At 35.2% G+C, this 18,994-nt stretch overlaps 1 protein-coding gene and 1 non-coding gene across 2 annotated transcripts; one reads left to right on the forward strand and one right to left on the reverse strand.

Moving 5' to 3' along the window:
* Positions 1-718: 718 nt before the first annotated feature.
* LOC112418578 (uncharacterized) lies at positions 719-2,409 on the reverse strand. The gene is made up of 2 exons (XM_024774982.2): positions 1,589-2,409; positions 719-1,499 (listed from the first exon to the last, which is right to left on the reverse strand). The coding sequence occupies exons 1-2, from the start codon at positions 2,407-2,409 to the stop codon at positions 719-721; spliced, it is 1,602 nt and encodes a 533-aa protein (XP_024630750.1).
* Positions 2,410-9,246: 6,837 nt separating this feature from the next.
* Positions 9,247-9,353, forward strand: LOC112418749 (small nucleolar RNA R71). Its single transcript, XR_003008839.1, has one exon. It is a non-coding gene; the product is annotated as a small nucleolar RNA R71 (small nucleolar RNA).
* Positions 9,354-18,994: the final 9,641 nt, after the last annotated feature.

Genomic DNA, 18,994 nt, shown 5'->3' on the forward strand with positions numbered 1-18,994 from the left:
ACGATTTTTTTACCTCAGGCCACGAAATTTGAAAATCCGTAGCTTAAGACACAACATTAGGGCACGGTCTTTTTGGTTTGTAGAGCCCACGGTTTTTCGGATTTGGTATAGGCTGCGATTTTTCAAATGTGGCCTAAACCTTAGACCATGGATTTAAAACACACTTTATGGCACGGTTTTGTGTGGATGTATAGGCTATTAATTTGTACCTGCTGCATGTAGCTCATGCCACGATTATACAATATTTATTTTTGTTGAACAACCTATTGTGATTTTCTCTTGGAAATAATAGCCAATACAATTCAATATAAGGCTATATATTTGTAGGCATTGCATTTGCTAATATTGCATAAAATAAATAAACAATAATTAAAATAACGGATAAATCAAAAAAATAATATCTAAAATATGTCCTTAATGAAGGATTGACAAATTCGTCTTATCTAAATCCTATAACATCCACACAAAAAAAAAAACCAATTCATAGTTCATCGATCAATCATAAATAACCAAACAACCAAGTCTAAAAACCAACTAAGTTTTGCATTCCAAAAAATAAAATACAACCGAGTCTTGCATTTCACTAGCCTTATTCCGCTTGATGATAATCATTAGGTCCAAACTGTAACAAAAAAAAACTTATGTTAGTAAAAATAAAAGAAAATAAAAATAAAGACATAATAAAGGCACAAATGTTTTTAAATCTTACAAAGGGTAGTCAATTCATGTAGTCAAACAAAGTATCATCAAAATCATAATCATCGTTGTCTTCTTCAGTTTCCTTCATAACAAGTGGAGGTTTTTCAACTATTGTTGCAGGAATATCTTCCCTAACCCAATTCAATTCATTGTCATTAACTGATGCATTTAGATATTGATTATCATCAAATAGATCACTATGATATCCTTCTTGAGTTGATTGGTCACCCATGTTAAACAAATCTCTCGGCACAGTCTTCATAACATAATGTTTATTTTCATTGTAGGGATCTTGGACATAAAAACATTGGTGGACTTGAGAAGCTAGGACAAATGGCTCATTTTGGCAACATTTTTTATTGAAATTTACAATAGTAAGTGCATATTTCTCATCTTTAGCCTCAAACCAATCACACTTAAACAAAACAAACTTGAGTTGGCTATAATAGTCTAACTCAATTATGTCATTAATTCTTCCATAGTAAGTGACAAGACCTGTCTTAGGATTTTCATCCTTAGAGCTTGCAAAACTTTCAGTTAAAGAAACCAAAGTTACACCCGAATTTTGAGTTTTTCGTCTTGCATCACGTTTCATAGTGTGAAATCTATAACCATTGATAACATAACCTGAAAACCTCTTTGCAACAGTATTTGGACCTCTAGATAATGCTTTGAGGTGAAACGACACATCATCTTTTAAGGCTCGGATTTTGAACCACTCACTAAAATCTCTACTTTGTCTTTTGGCCTTGATATACTTTCCTTGTTTATTGCGGCTACTAACACAATGATCGTGCTCTCTACAAAGGTAACAATAGTCTTTGTTAAAATAACTCTAAAATATGTTTTGTAGACAAATAAAGGAACAAACAATAAATTATTACGGTACCTTATGTATGCATCAATTCCATCAGAATTGAACAAAATGTATTGATGAGCTTGGGCTTTTGATGTCGAGTCAATTGAAAATGATTTACCATTTTGCTTCCCACCTAAAGGACGACCAATTCTTGAAAAGAAATCATTTGAGACAACTTCGCAAGAGTCATTATTATCATAATTTCTACATGTTCTATTCAGCCCTGTCTCTACATTTTTAGGCAAATATCTTGAGCAATAATTCAAAGCTTCTTGAGCCACATATCCCTCAGCAATAGAACCTTCTGGATGAGCTCTATTACGAACATAACTCTTAAGCTTACACAAGTATCTCTCTATGGGATACATCCATCGGAACTGAACAGGACCACCCATTCTAACTTCATGGACAAGATGAATGGGCAAATGAACCATTATATCAAAAAAACTTGGAGGAAAAATCATCTCTAATTGACAAAGAATTTTTGTAATCTCTTCATCCAAGTAATCCAAATCATGCTCTTGGATAACCTTCTGACACAGAGAGCGGAAAAAGGACCCAAGACGAATTAGAGGTTCAGCCACTGCATCAGGCAATGTGTTTTTTATTGCAACTTGTAATAAGTAGTGTAACATGAAATGAGCATCATGACTCTTGTAACCAGATATCTTTTTATCGCCCATATGCACACATTTTGAAATGTTAGAAGCACTCTCATCTGGTAATTTGGCAGACTTTAAAACACCGCAAAGAGTAGACTTCTCTTGGGTATTCAGTGAGAATGATGCATTTGCAATCTTTGCTCGACCCCCACCGACCTCTACTGGATGAAGCTCCTTTCTGATTCCCATTTCTTGCAAATCATAACGAGCACTACCATTGATATTTAAAGGATCAACTAAATAATTTTGTCTAACAAATGTGGAAGTGAGCTTATTGTTGGATAATGTATTACAACGTTGCTCTCGGGGATGCAAAAAAACTTATATTTTTTATTAAAAAAATTATTCAATGCGGGGACGGGGATACCCGAACCCGTCAGGGACGGGGATGGGATTCAATTTCTCATCCCCGTTGAATATGGGTAGGGTAACGGGTAAGTATATGAGAATCGGGTATGGGGACGGGGAAGGTAAAACCCGTCCCCACCCCGCCCTATTGCCATGCCTGCTTTAAATAAAGATAGTGCCCCAGGTCCTGATGGATTTGGAGCACTATTTTGCAATTTTTTACAACTAGTTGGATTTTGCCAAATTATAATGCTAACAACATTGTGCTTATCCCTAAAACTAACAATGCAGCTTTTGTAGCTGACTATAAATCAATTGCAATAGCTAATTTCAAGTTCAAGATCATCTCTAAAATAGTAGCTGACAAACTTGCAAAGATTATGTCAGCAATCACTTCTATTCAACTGAGAGGATTCATCAAAGGAAGATCTATTAAAGATTGCATCTGCCTCACATCTGAAGCTATCAATTTTATTGAACAAAAAAGAGTTTGGAGGCAATATAGCTTTGAAGGTTGACATAGCTAAGGCATTTGACACTCTTGACTGGTGATGGGATAAAACAACAAGTGCACGGTCTTACCGAAGTAGTATGAAAAGAGTATCGTTCCGACAGGGAGTAGTTTAATTCAATTAACCTTTGATGATAATTAGAGGAGAATCGAGTTTGTAAATTGGGGTTTTCAAACGATTGAAAGATAATATAATAAAAGGAGCCTTGGGATCATTGGTTCATCTAAATGACAAGTCCTTCACAAACCAAACTATAAGCTTATAACTTTATGTTAGACCTAATTTCTCAAGACAGTTTCTCTTTTGTTCCTCTAGCAACCAAGCCTATTTCGCTGACTTTATTACTATTAGATTTTGGTTCCTCTAACAACCAAGTCTATTTCGCTGACTTGATCATTATTAGTTCCCTTGAAGATCGAAACTATATGTCTCAAAGATTGCAAAGACTATTTCGCTGCCTTTGCAATCCTTGTCTAAATTTACTTGTTCGAATATCAAAGCTCCACTTTCGTTTTATGAATTGATATTTGAGATAATGGATAAACAATTATCAAACCCTCCACTTTCGTTTCCACAGTTTGATAATGGTTGATCCATGTTAAAGCGGTGAATTTAGATAAGAAATTAGGGTTACATAAGATTAAGGCTTAGAGCTTGGCTTGATTAGGATTATGTCATTTAGACTTATCCAACAATCCCAAGACAACGAGAAGTCTACTCACTCATGTTCATCGTAGACATGGAGAAGAAGAGAGAAAGCATAAAGTAAATAACAAGAAAATAAAGGAAAAGAAAAGAACTTTTATTAGAAAGACAATTGTCACTTATTGAATTCCAAGAAAAGATGAATATTTGTGATGGCTAGCTACTCTATTTATAGTTTACATTCGACTTAAAATCTAAGCAATCACTAGAATGTTCCACAAGTAGACTAAAACAGAGTAGCTTAAAATCTAAGCAAAAGCAGCAAAAGTAGTTCTGGAGGGTGGCACGGCCGTTCCAAGCCTAGCACGGGTCGTGCCAAGTTTTTGACTTGAGGGAGATATATTTTTGTCTCCGAATCTTCGTATTTTCGTACCGAATCAGCTCCAAAACCCCTTTCTTTTGCTTCAAGACTCAATCCATCAAATATTCGTTCCTGAAATATAACAATATGCAATTGTAATAAAATAGCTCAAAAAGAAAATAATATTAAAATAAAATAAACTTAAATCTAATTAAAACAAAACTAAATAACATATTAAAATAGATAATAAATGACTCATCAACTAGCACTTTCTTTTAAAAGTTCTCAACAAGTTTGGTTTTAGTGAAAGATTCTGCAACTGGATTCATTCTATACTTTTGTCTACAAAGCTTTCAGTTTCTATTAATGGTAAATTACATGGTTATTTCTCTTGCTTTAGAGGAGTGAGACAGGGAGATCCTTTATCCCCTCTTCTCTTTTGCCTTGTTGAGGAAGTTATTAGTAGAATCTTGACTAGATAGGTGGTGAATGGAAATCTAAAGCTGATTCAAGGCACTAGAGACTTTGCAATTCCTTCCCACATTCTATATGCTGATGACATGATGATTTTTTGTAAAGGTACAACATCAAACTTTAATTGCCTGAAGAATATATTTCTTGCTTATGCTGAAACATCTGGCCAAATGGTTAACCCTCAGAAATCCTCAATTTATGCTGGCTCTATATCCAATCATAGGCAGAATCAGTTACCTAATCTCAGTGGTTTTAAAATTGGCTCCTTCCCATTTACATATTTAAGAGTTCCAATCTTCAAAGGAAACCTAAAAAGTCATATTTTCAACCTATTGGGGATAAAGTAAAACTGAAGCTCGCAGCTTGGAAAGCCTCTCTTCTCACCATGGCAGGTAGAGTGCAACTTATAAAGAGTGTGGTTCAGAGCATGCTCCTTCATTGTCTCTCTATTTACTCCTGGCTAGTCAGTCTCATTTAGGAGTTGGAAAAATGGATGAGAAATTTTCTTTGGAGTGGTGACATCAATCAGAAAAAGTTAGTTACTATGGCTTGGCATAAAACTCTTAAACCTTTGAAGGCGGGAGGCCTTGGAATCAGAAATCTCTCAAACATCAATGAAGCAGGTAATCTCAAGCTTTGCTGGGAAATTGCCCAATCTGATTTACCTTGGGCTTCTTTTGTCAGAAGTAGGGTCATTAGAAACATGAAGCCGATCAAATATCATATTTCTTCTTCAATCTAGAGTAGTGCTAAACACAAGCTTCCCATCATTCTTGACAACACATCTTGGCAGCTAGGCACCGGGGAGATGATCAACTTTTGTGTGATACTTGGTGTGGAGATCCATTCACTTCTGCCTTCAACATTCCTACTCATCTTCACAACTCCCTAACTTCACCAGTTTCAGAATTCATCATTAACAACAAGTGGTGTGTTCCTCAAGATGTTCTTCAGGCTTTTCCTAATATGCAACAAAAATTGAATTTGGTCACTATTCCTTTGGTTCATAAAGAGGACAAGTTGATTTAGAAAAAATCACGATGGGAATTTATCTTTCAAAGATGCTTATCTTTTTCAAAGTCCTTCTCCTCATCAACATCCGAGCTGGTCCAAAATTATTTGGAATGCTGCTATACCTCCTTCAAAATCTCTCCTCACGAGGAGATTTCTTCATGAAAAGATGCCAACATATGAGCACCTCATTCAAAGAGGTTGTCAAATCACTTCTATATGCAACCTTTGCTCTATGGCTACTGAATCTTCTAGCCATCTCTTTTTGGAATGCAATTTTGCTCAACAAATTTGGAATTGGCTCCAATCCATTCTCAATAGCAATTTCAATATTGCTACCTTTCTGGATCCTCTAAAAATTATTGAGAGAAATTGGTCTCAACAGTGTAAGGTAGTTCTTCTTGCTGCTATAATTAATTGCTACAACACCATTTGGTTTTGCAGAAACAAAGAAGATTTCAGGACAAGACCATTAACTTTAGAACTGCAAAGAGTTTGATTATCTCCAGTACTAGCTTATCTGGTAATATCACCACTCTTACTTCTAGATCCTCCATCTCTGAATTTGTCATTTTAAAGCTCTTTGATGTTAAAATTAAACCGCCTAAGCCGCAAATTATCAAAGAAGTAATCTGGACACCCCCATTTGCAAACTGGGTGAAGTGTAACTCTGATGGTGCTTCTCTAGGTAATCCTGAAATGGCAACCTGTGGAGGGGTTTTTCGAAACTCCAAGTCAGATTTTTTGGGAGCCTTCGCTATTAATTTAGGTTTATCTAATGCTTTATGTTCTGAACTTATTGGGGCTATGGTGGCCATTGAGATTGCGTACAAGAAGAATTGGCGCTACTTTTGGTTAGAAATGGATTCGATGCTTGTTTCTTTGGCTTTCAAATCTCCCAAAGCTGTGCCATGGCATCTTCAAAATAGATGGAACAACTGCATTCATCTCACTGCTTCCATGAATTTCTTTGTTACACATATTTATAGGGAAGGAAACAAATGCGCTGACACTCTTGCAAACACTGGATTACACTTTGCTTCTCATGTTTGGTTTTCTCATCCTCCTAATAGTATTAGGGCAGACTTAGTGCACAACAAGCTAGGTTTACCTAATTTCGGAATTTCTTAACTTTGAGGGTTTTGGTTTTATATCCCCCTCTTTTTTTGCTTTGTACCTTTTTTATCTTTATATATATATATATATATATATATATATATATATATATATATATATATATATTATGGGATTACAGCTGAGGTTGTAATCTCATTTGCTTAAAAATAAAAAAAATGACAATATAGTTTTCAATATGCTTTGCCCACTTATAGAAGGTGGGGTTCTGAGCAAGCTGAACGGTAGGTTTATTGTCGCAGTATAGGGAAACACTCATGGGAACTTGATGTAAATCATGAAGAAAATAAAGTTGTCATTGAATCTCACAACTCAGCTTATGCTGTTGTTAGAGACATTGAGTTTTCCTTGAAATGAGTGAGAACCAAGAAACACAAACTAAAATGTTGTTGTTAATTATTAAATTTGATAGGCTTACACTTTTGCAACGTATAACTAACGTTTTAATATTGGTTGCCAGAGAAACTCATATTTAGTGGACAATTTTCACGTTTATAAAAAGGGATAGAAAATAGTAAAACAATATCAAAGGTTAAAAATGAAGGGAAATGTAAAATTCTATAAGCTATAAGCTTAAACTTTAGTTAAAATAGCATATGAAGATAATGAATATAGAGTATGGCCCTGTTTGAATTGGCTTATTTTAAGCTTATGTGGGCTTATCTACTTCCACAAGCCTTTTTCAAGGTGTTTGGGTAAATAAATAAAAATAGTTCATCATAGTTTCATAAGTTGCTTATATCATATTTTAATAAGCCTAAATTTTCAGCTTACCCTCCGACTTAACAAGGAGCTTATGAATTTATGTAACCTCTTTCGATTCTCTCTGGATCCACTTTTTCAAAACATATATTTTAATTATAATGTTAGTTATCTTTTACGGTGCATAAGTAACAAAATTGCTAGTTACTTTCTTTAAAAAAAAAATTGCTAGTACTTATCTTACTAAAGTAACACATTTAACTAAGACTTTTATTATTATTATTTTTTTAAGGAAGATTTTTATTATTTTTTTGTTACGTTACAAAATTAAACTGAATAGAAAAAATAAACTTAACTTGTCTTTTTTGGTAACAAAGTGTACACTAATATCTATATATACGGTAAGTTTATTTACACCTCTAATGTTAATTTTGTCTTATATAAATATTGATTTTTTTTAAGGACACTTATTGATTTTATATATATAATTATAATTAATATATTATAATTTTTTTTTTTACATCTTGATTAATTTTATAAAAAAAATCTTGATAATTGTGGTTCGATTCTTTGATTTTTTTGTTAAATTAAAAATATTTAAAATTTCTATAATTGCTTATGTAATGTCACATCCAAACATTTCAATTTATCTAAGTACTTTTTAGTGTACATATCCAAACATAAATAGTTTATCAAGTATATATAAGCTCTTAGTTATAAGCTCTAATGTTATAAGCATCTATATAAACTGTTTATCCAAACGAGGCATGTTGCGGAAGATACTCATGAGAATAACCATTTCTTTTCTCTGTAGCATAGTAGGAAAATATTTTCCACTTTTTACAATATTTCGTTTGCATTTGAGTGTCCATGTTTGAATGTTATGTTCCTGAAACATGCATTGCTTCTCTCCAGACTATTGGTCATAATTTTAATCATACAAGGCCCGTTTTTGGTACTCTGAGCCTTTTGAAGTTACTCTTATTATTATGTTATCCTTTGTTAACCTACTTTGAGACTGCAAACAATATTCTTTGTTGTTTTGGTGACGAACAATGTCGTATGTTTTCAACCTAAAGTGTTATATCTATTTGATTTATTTGGAGTTAGATAGAATTATAAATTACTTGGTATTAGTTTGAAACAAAGTTTGAACTTGTTCTTTGGAATTAACAATACTTGGTGTTATGTTATCTTATGATACATGTGCTCCATGTGGGCTGAAGTAGGGGATAAAAAAAAGCTTTTTTTGTTACTTTTGGTCCATGCGCCCCCCGAAGTAAAGGTGCATAAGCCTCCTGCATGCATGCCCCATGCAAAAAAAAATCTATTTAAAGTCCATTTTTACCAAGAAATATTCATTCAGAAACCTGACGGCTCAGAGGCAAATAAGTACGATTGTAGTGTCAAAGATGTGTGTTTTTCAACTCCCTTCCACTTGTTCTAGTGTATGTTTCTTATTCTTTTCCCTTTGATTATGTATTCAGTTACCAAGAGTAACTAAACAATTTAGATTAGGGTTCAAAGATAAACCTCTATTATTTTGTGGTATTTTTTACAAGTGTATGACAATTTTATATATGTAGTCAATACTATTTGAATTATGCTTATTTTAAACATATCTTTCTGATTTTTTTGATTTCCTTTGATATTGAATTGATCCAATGTTGGAATTTCAAGATTCATTTCGTTCTTTCTAATCAAAATAGCTACATATAATTTACTCGAGCCATTCATAAAGAGATTGGAAACTATTTGTATGACTAGGTGTAACGTTCTCAACTGTTCGTGGTATAGGACAAACCATTATAAAATGTGTGGACTATAAGCCACTTTTCTAAGCCATGGTGGGGACAAAGTCTGAGCATTTCCTTGAAACGTTCCCACGCTTCATAGAGAGACTCCCCATCCTTTTGATTGAACCGCGTGATTTGATCTCTAAGTTTAGCGGTTTTAGATGGGGGAAAAATCGGGCAAGGAATGCTCGCCTCATATCGTCCCATGAAGTGATGGAACCGACTTCTAGGGAATGGAACCAAGCGCTAACTCTATCCCTTAAGGAAAAGGGAAAGAGATGAAGTCTTACGGCTTCTTGGTTCTCTTTTATGGTGCCACTGAGTCTAAGGAAGGAAGAAATATGGAGATTTGGATCCTTAGTGGGTGATCCAGAAAACTGATTTTGCTGCACCAAATTAAGTAGTGCAGGCTTGATTTCGAAGTTATTACCCTCAACCGTTGGGTAAACGATAATAGCTTGTGACTCTTCCGTTGAAGGAGTAGCATACTCTTTGAGAGTGCGTTCAGCCATAGCAGTATTATTTGTGCCTCTCTCTTTTTCTTATGCAAATATCTTTCGATCTCAGGAATAAATTCTCCGAGATTTTTACTTCTTCGCATAAGAAATCGAGAACCCAAGAAGTTAATTGGTAATACAAAGAAAGAAGTAGAAGAAAAGAGGAAGAGAAAAGAGTTCTAATCACAAAGAAAGAGTTAATCAAATTAGTTTACTCCCCGGCAGCGGCGCCAAAAACTTGATGAGATAAAATCGCAAGTGCACGGTCTTACCGAAGTAGTATGAAAAGAGTATTGTTCTGACATGGAGTAGTTCAATTTAATTAACCTTTAGAGATGATTAGAAGAGAAGAGAATTGTAAGTTGGGGGTTTTCAAACGGTTGAAAATTAATATAATAAAAGGAGCCTTGGGATCGTTGGTTTCATCTAAATAACAAGTCCTTCTCAAACCAAAACTACAAGCTTATAATGTTATGTTAGACCTAATTTCTCAAGACAGTTTCTCTTATGTTCCTCTAGCAACCAAGCCTATTTCGCTGACTTGATTACTATCAGATTTTGGTTTCTCTAACAACCAAGCCTATTTCGCTGACTTGATTGTTATTAGTTCCCTTGAAGATCGAAACTATATGTCTCAAAGATTGCAAAGCCTATTTCGCTGACTTTGCAATCCTTGTCTGAATTCACTTGTTCGAATATCAAAGCTCCACTTTCGTTTTATGAATTGATATTTGGAATAATGGATAAACAATTATCAAACCCTCCACTTTCGTTTCCACAGCTTGATAATGGTTGATCCATGTTAAGACAGTGAATTCAGATAAGAAATTAGAGTTACATAAGATTAAGGCTTAGAGCTTGGTTTGATTAGGATTATGTCATTTAGACTTATCCAATAATCCCAAGACAAGGAGAAGTCTACTCACTCATGTTCATCGTAGACATGGGGGAGAAGAGAGAAAGCATAAAGGTAAATGACAAGAAAATAAAGGAAAAGAAAAGAACTTTAATTAGAAAAGCAATTGTCACTTATTGAATTCCAAGTAAAGATGAATATTTGTGATGGATGGCTACTCTATTTATAGCATTTGTTCAACTTAAAATCTAAGCTATTACATTCGGGCTAAAAATAGAGTAGCTTAAAATCTAAGCAAAAGCAGCAAAAGTGACTCTGGAGGGTGGCACGGCCGTGCCAAGGTTAGCACGGGCCGTGCCAAGCTTCTGGCATGGGGGAGACATATTTTTGTCTCTCAATCTTCATATTTTTGCATCCAATCGGCTCCAAGTCCCTTTCTTTTGCTCCAAGACTCAATTCATCCAATATTCATTCCTGAAATAAAATAGAATGCAATTTAAAGTAAACTATCCTAAAAAGGAAATAATACTAACATAAAATAAAATAAAATCTAAATAAAACTAAACTAAAAAGCATATTAAAATAGTCAATAAATGACTCATCACTAGTGCATACTTTGTTTGACTTAAGAAGATTTCGTCACGAGTTTGCTTTATTTGAAGACCAAGGAAGAAGGTGAGCTCTCCCATGAGAGACATTTCAAACTCCCTCTGCATCATCTTAGAAAATTCTTGACACATAATGCATTAGTAGAACCAAAAATAATATCATAAACATATACTTAAACAAGTATAATATCTTTACTTTTACATTTACTAAATAAGGTGTTGTCTACATTTCCACGAAAGAACCCTTTTTCTAACAAAAACTTGCTCAAACGTTCATTCCAAGCTCTAGGAGCTTGTTTGAGTCCGTATAAAGCTCTTTTTAATTTGTAAACATGATCTGGATATTCAATATCCTCAAATCCGGGCGGTTAGGTAACGTAGACCTCTTCATTTAGTAAACCATTTAAGAATGCAGATTTAACATCCATTTGAAACAATTTGAAATCAAGGCAAGACGCAAAAGCTAAAAGTAGTTGTATAGCTTCTAGTTAGGCTACGGGAACATAGGTTTCCTCATAGTCAATCCCTTCCTATTGGATATACCCTTTAGCAACTAGCCTTGCTTTATTTCTCGTGATAATCCCATTTTCGTCCAACTTGTTCCTAAAAACCCATTTGGTCCCAATAATTGATTTTCCTTTTGGGCAAGGGACAAGGTCCCAAACCTCATTTCTTTTAAATTGATTTAGCTCATCTTGCATAGAAAGAGTCCAAAACACGTCAACTATTGCTTCCTTAATGGTTTTAGGCTCAATTTGAGAAACGAAAGCGGTATAACCAAAAAAGTTACTTATTTGAGACCTTGTAAGGAGAAAACCAAATGTGATCTGAAAGTTAAAGATGAAGATGGGGTTTGGAGACAAGGTGAAGACCAAGTGGAGAGCATCGTTCTCAAAAGAATTGAAGATTTGTTCAACTCTTCTGACCCTATAGGGGCTGAACAGGTATGGCATGTGGTGCAAGGGAAATTGTCCGAGGAAAATATCAACTGGAGAAAAGGAATGTTTATGTGGGAAGAGGTGAAAGAAGCTCTCAATCAAATGCATCAGTTAAAAGCTCTAGGACCGGATGGACTTCCCGCTTTATTTTTTCAAAAGTATGATGTGCAATCCCTTGTTCTCAGTATCCTTAATGAGGGTAAATCTCTCAAAAGTATCAACAAAACCTTCATTGCCCTAATTCTGAAGTGCAAGAATCCAAACCCGCCAAAGCAGTTTCTACCTATAAGCCTTTGCAATGTTGTCATGAAGACTTATCACTGAAAATGCTTTAATAGCAATGCTTCCATTGGATAAATAAAAAAACAAAAGGTTAGAAGGGGATAATGGCCATGAAGCTAGACATGGAAAAGGCTTATGATAGATTGGAATGGTCTTTTGTTGAAACTATGCTTATATCCATGGGTTTTCCTATTCCTTTGGTGAACACTATTTTGAGTTACATTTCCACTGTCATGTACCAAGTGTTTATTAATGGGCATCCAAGTAGAGTTTTCTCCCCGAAAAGGGGCCGTTGTCAAGGAGACCCCCTATCTCCCTACCTCTTTATTTTATGTGCAAATGTGTTATATGGTTTTTTGAAATGTGAACGAAACAAGCAAAATCTCTGTGGCATCCAAGTGGCAAGGAGCGCCCCAAAAATTACCCACCTACTTTTTGCAGATGATAGCCTTTTGGTTGCAAGAGCAAACCTTACAGAGGCGGACACAATTATGCAAGTGTTACAATCTTATCAGTCCGCTTCGGGCTAAATCGTGAACTTTGAGAAATCAGAAGTTTCATATAGTCAAAATGTTCCAATCCAAGAGAAGATATGATCTGCTAGCATATAGCTATAAAGATTGTGGCATCCCACTCAAGTTATGTAGGCCTACTGGTAGTGCTTGGAAGATCTAAGAAGAATATATTTTCTTTTGTTCAGAAGAGAGTCTGGAAAAAGAATAAAGGTTAGAAAGAGAAATTATGATCTCGGGTCGGAAAGGAGACTGTAATAAAAGTCGTTGCACAAGCCATTCCAAATTACATCATGAGTTGCTACAAGTTACCAGAGGGTTAGTGCCATGTCATTGAAGGAATTCTCGCTAAGTTCTGGTGGGGTTCAGATGAAACTTGTAGAAAGGTGCATTGGATTAGTTGGAAAATAATGGGTGCTGTTAAAGGGAAGGGAGGATTAGGTTTCGGATCCTTTTCTGCTTTCAACAATGCTCTCCTAGGAAAACTATGTTGGAGGATCATACAAGATACATCATCACTAGTGACAAAAAAATTCAAAACCAAGATATGCATGGCGAACCTTGTTCTCAGCCAAAAGAGTAATAGAATTAGGAGCTAGATGGGAAGTGGGTAATGGCAGAAGCATCAAAATTTTAAAAGATAATTAGATCCCTTCCAAACGTTAATTTAAATTGCACCAGGTGGGTGGGAGTCTTAGTGACGAAGCTTTAGTGGAAAACTTGATTGACATGGACACAAATCAGTCGAATAAAGACCTTATTTACCGTATTTTCAACAATTATGCAGCGCGTCAAATTATCAAAATTCCCTTACCAATGAGACGTCCTGAGGATAAAATCATTTGACATTGGGATAAAGATGGGAACTTTTCTGTCAGGTCTTCACACCATGCCCTTTGCGATGAAAATTTCTCAAACCATAATGAGTCCTCTTCTGGAAACAACGTTTTGATTTGGAAGAAAATTTGGAGTACTTCGGCTCCTAGGAGTGTTCAAGATTTCTTATGGCTTCTAGCAAAGGACATTTTGCCTACCAAGAGAAATTTGGGTAAGGCATAAGCCTGGACATGAACTGCCATCTTTGTCATTTTGCAATAGAGAATATGGACAATTTATTCATGTGATGTCCAGCTGCTATGGCAGTTTGGTTTACATCAACTCTAGGGATGCATGTTCCTGAGCAGTAAAATTTATTCGGTTGGATGAAGAAGTGGTTGGTTGTTCCTAATCAGTGTGTGAAACAACTTTTTGGCACCTCCCTGTGGCTAATTTGGAAGTATATAAATTAAAAAGTCTTCAATATTGTCAATTTTGACCCGTTGTTGGTGTCTCATAAGGTGTCTGTGCTCTTGGAGAAATTTACTTATGCAAATCTTCCTCTCAAAAGCGTTCAGGTGCGTGTTGTCCCAAAATGGAAGCCTCCTATAATTGGCTCAATCAAGGTAAATGTTGATGCAGGGTGCTTCGGCGACGGAAATACAGGGTGGGGCTTTATTGCTCGAAACTCTACAGGCCTGACTCTATTCGCATAATCCAAGGTTGAAGGCATTTTTGTGTCTCCGTTGCTTGCTGAATGTATGGGGGTGAGATGGTGCCTCGCGTGGGTGTTGAAAAACAGTTTTTGAATGTCATTATTGAAACTAATGTTGAAACGGTGGTGAAGAGATTGAATGGTGGTTTTATTTTTGGCCGAAATTGAACCTTTGATTCTAGATTTTATAGAATACCTTTCTAAGTTAGTTAATGTTTCTGTTTGTAGCATTAGTAGAGATTGTAACAAAGTGGCTCATAGCCTTGTTCAATTATCAAAATATGTTGGTTCTAGGATGTGGAATGGATGTATTACATATTGGTGTTTATCAGACTATTGTAATGATTTTCCCTCTTTTCAAAGAAAAATGATATAATGATTGAAGATCAATGGTCTTGGAAGACATTTGAAGACAATACAAAGTGAAGAAAATTCATTTCAAGTTCCAAGACAATGCAAGACAGAATAACGCTGGAAAAAGGGTAAAAAAAAAAAATCATAATTCGCATAGAAGGGATTCCTCATGCCCCCCTACGCATGGAACACCATTCCTTTTTTTCTCATGCGCCCATGCACACCATTTCATGCGCCTTGCGCATGGCTGCAACCAATTATTTTTTTAGCTTGTTTTCCAAGAAGTTCTTGGTGGATAAAATCTATTTTCACTCTCTTGAGCCCTAAGTAATAATGCACTATAAATAGAGACCCTTGGACAGAATTCTATTCTTTCAGAAAGTTAGCAGTACAAGGCAAGTGTTTAGCATTAAGAGCTTCGAGGCATCGGATCTCCATCCTCCTCTTATTCTCTCTAGAGAATGTTTTTCTATTGTTTTGTAATGATGTTCGTAGTTATGTGCAACTAAACATCTTTTATTAGGGTTCCACAATGAACTCGTTTCTAAATTAATCGAATCTAAGTATGAATTTAGGGTTATAACTCATCTTAAGGGAACCCCGCAATTGTAAATGGCTGAATTGCAGGGATATTAAAAGAAATTGCACTGATTCATTATGCGGTTATGTTAGTTCTTAAATCCAAACACAAGGAAAGTTATAAACTAATGATTACTCGATTTAATTTCCAACAAAAATGAAGGAGGGATTCCTTGATCTTCGTTACAATTCTGAATCACAAAAACCTAATCTCATATTAGGGAGGACAATTAAAACAGTGCAACCACAATCACTCCTTTCTTTTATTTGCTTTTCTAATAAATTCTGCTAATTACCAAGTTGAACGACATTCACTGTAGAGACGATAACTTACTACTTTATTATTTAATACGATTTGGTGAACTTGCCAAAATTATACCATCAATAAGCTTCTATTGAGTCACCTAATGGAAATTCCTACTTTTTACGCATGTTGATATTGTTGGTGTAGGCCCTAAAGTAGCTAGTTCATTTAAATAGAAGATTAAATATGAGTTAATTGTGGGACACCATTAAACAGATGGAGAATATTCCTAAAACATTTGTAGTCATGATTTAGTGTGAAGTGGGATAGCATTAAAGTATATAGAATATAAGGTGGATAGACTGATGATCACATCTCACGGATCATGGATAAGGAGTTATCAAGTTTTCACATAGATATAAATAATAGGAGTAATATTTATATTGGATTAACCCACCATTAGAATGCTACAGAGAACGTTGTGTAAAAAGCATAAGTTATTCTCATAGTGATAAGTGGAGTATGTCATCCTTCGACCTGAAACCACTGTGTACCCTAGATGTAAGATTTGAGTACTTTGTTATCATACAAATACCGTCTGTAATAGGATGACTATAAATTCGATTTATGGGTACTCCATAAATCATGTCGAAGAAGATGAGTGACTTTTAGATGGAATTTTCCCATTCTACATAACAGGATAAATGTCTAAGGGACCAATATTAAACTAGACCAGGGTGACACGGTATGCCTTGTGTTCAATATAGACACGAAGGAAAAAGGGTAATTATACGAAAAATCATTATCAAGAAAAGGTTTCTTCATATCACATGACATTCATGTCACTTGTGTAGCAGTGATAGGTTGCTAGATACCTCTTATTGTTTAAATTATTAAATGTAATATTTCATGTTATTTGTAACACCCCGTTTTCCCAATATACAAATTTCTTAAACAATTATCAGAGTAAAAACCATAAACGGGATATCACATAGAAACGTAATCCAAAACAGTTAAATAATGATTTAACCTTCACAAATTATCTTTAACATAGCAGCGGAAAATCATAATCATAATTCGTAAAACGATTTTGGCACGCAGGCCCAATAAGTATCTCAAAAGAGTTTATCAAAACATAAGCAGTTCACGTAAAAGAATGAAGCATGTTATAGCATATAACCCCATCCCGTTACGTATCAGAGCGACCTAGACGACACAGTGAAGGCAAGGCCAACTCACGAAGCAACTGCACACTAAGCACGATCACCTGCAAGTTACCCATACGAAGGGCAACATTTTCAAGCAGAAGGGGTGAGATTTCATAATAAAATAACATTAATCAATGTAATTGCGAATCATAATTAACATCATAAACATTCCATTATTAACTTTGCATAAATGCTAAACAGTTATCACGTAATCATATATCCAATTCATTATGAACAACGAAACATAATCAAATAACACTTATCACATAATCACATATTCATTCATTATCAACAAGGCATCTTAATCATGACAATGTGACAATGCTCCTAGACTCCTTATATGCATGTGGTACCAATCGTCATCATAAGTATTAATATACTTTAATCGTGCGGAGGACAAAGCTCCTATAAATCGTGCGGAGGACAAAGCTCCTAATTTTCGTGGTGAGGACTAAGCTCAATGATATGCTATGCATGGACTCTTAACAACAAAACACGTAATCAACGTAATCAACATGCATCCAATAATTTGGAGCTAAACTTTATCATATACTTATGCACTTAGTTAAACAACGGAAGCAGCATAAACAAGTCACATATCAAGATGATATTATTATATCAATAGCACATAAATTGCATTATTATCAAACCTTCATATCTTGCATGAATATACAATACATTAATTCATATTCAATTAATATCAATATAACCTAAACAACTCTACAGGCTGCATTAAACGTCATCACTAGGTCTCATTACCAGTTAGGGGTTCACTCTTGATCAACAAGTGCGACACAGATCGCACAGACACTCAGGAAAACTACAATCTGGTTGTACTCGCGAGGCGAGAGTTCTTACTCGCCATGGCGAGCACCACTCAACTCCCAAACTAAGCTTGTTCTGGGTTCCCTCTGATCCTACATTCATTCCTAATCAATACTAGGTATGTTCAGGTACTCAAGGGTATACAAGGTTCAACTAAAAAGGTCGAAACACGAAACATGACATGCTCTCTGCCTGAGCTCGCGAGGCGAGGAAGGTTGCTCGCCATGGCGAGTTGAACCAAACAACTCGCTAGGCGAAGGAAAGGGGCTCGCGTGGCGAGCGATGAAGTTCATCACTCGCGAGGCGAGGATCATCACTCGCCGTGGCGAGCGATGAACAGAAGCACGGGCAGACTAGGGTTTTTCTCAAAAATCCATCACACAACATGGTTCAAAGCCTAATTTTGATTCCAGAATTCATCCTAAACATATTCTAAGGTTAAAGGACGGTTTCTACATCAATCTAAACAAGTTTTACGTTTGATCATCAATTTTTAGGGTTTTAACCTAATTCCAAAACTTTTCTAAATCAATCCTAACTTTGTCAATTAATCATCAGAATTACAACAATCAATGCTATTGAATTACTAGTCTCACCCTTACCTTGAATTAAGAAAATCGCAGCACTCTACCTTGATTCCTCTAGACTTGGCTTTTCTCCCTTCTTCCAAAAGTTTTCACGTACAATGAGTTTCTAAAATATTAGGTCTTCTCCTATTTATATCTTTTCCTAATTACTTATCTTATCTCACTTCCTCCCCCAAAACTATCTAAAATATCAAAACAGCCCTCAACTAAATATTTTATATTATTTTCAAATCTTTATTTTATTTAACAATAAAATAAATCTCATATCATAATCAAATCCTTCAATACTCATAACTTAACACGTCATCGATCAAATCATCAAAACATACCAAAATCATGCATATACTATATAATTATCATATAATTGCCTAAACTCGATTTAATAAACGATTAAACGAAAGTGGGCGTTACATTATTGCCAATGTGACATTAACCTACAGGTTCACACACAAAAGGACAGTTAAATTAGATATTAGTGAGGCTTATAACTTGGGGTGAAATTAGCATATAAAGCTAATTAGCTAGAAAAGTGCAGCGAATGGGTTATAGGACTTACTTAAATCCCAATAGTGACCGCTTGAATTGCAAATCACACAAGTGGTTCTATTAATAGAACCCTTGTGTTGAAGCACGAGTAACTAGCATTAATAGAACCCTAGATTTTTGAACCCTAAATCACCTCCTTCTCACTAATTTTCATTCGAAAGCAGCTAGCATTATGCATGAAGGAATTTGTTTGTGTGGATTGGGTAGATGTGCTTCCAAACGAG

Source organism: Medicago truncatula, chromosome 1, assembly GCF_003473485.1.
Source record: "Medicago truncatula cultivar Jemalong A17 chromosome 1, MtrunA17r5.0-ANR, whole genome shotgun sequence".
In the NCBI taxonomy this organism is placed as follows: domain Eukaryota; kingdom Viridiplantae; phylum Streptophyta; class Magnoliopsida; order Fabales; family Fabaceae; genus Medicago; species Medicago truncatula.

Excerpts from the sequence above, each read along its gene's own strand:
- LOC112418578 (XM_024774982.2), bottom strand. The coding sequence starts at position 2,409 with ATGGGAATCAGAAAGGAGCTTCATCCAGTAGAGGTCGGTGGGGGTCGA. Across the intron at positions 1,500-1,588 it reads GGAATTGATGCATACATAAG|AGAGCACGATCATTGTGTTA; the intron begins GTACCGTAATAA and ends TTACCTTTGTAG.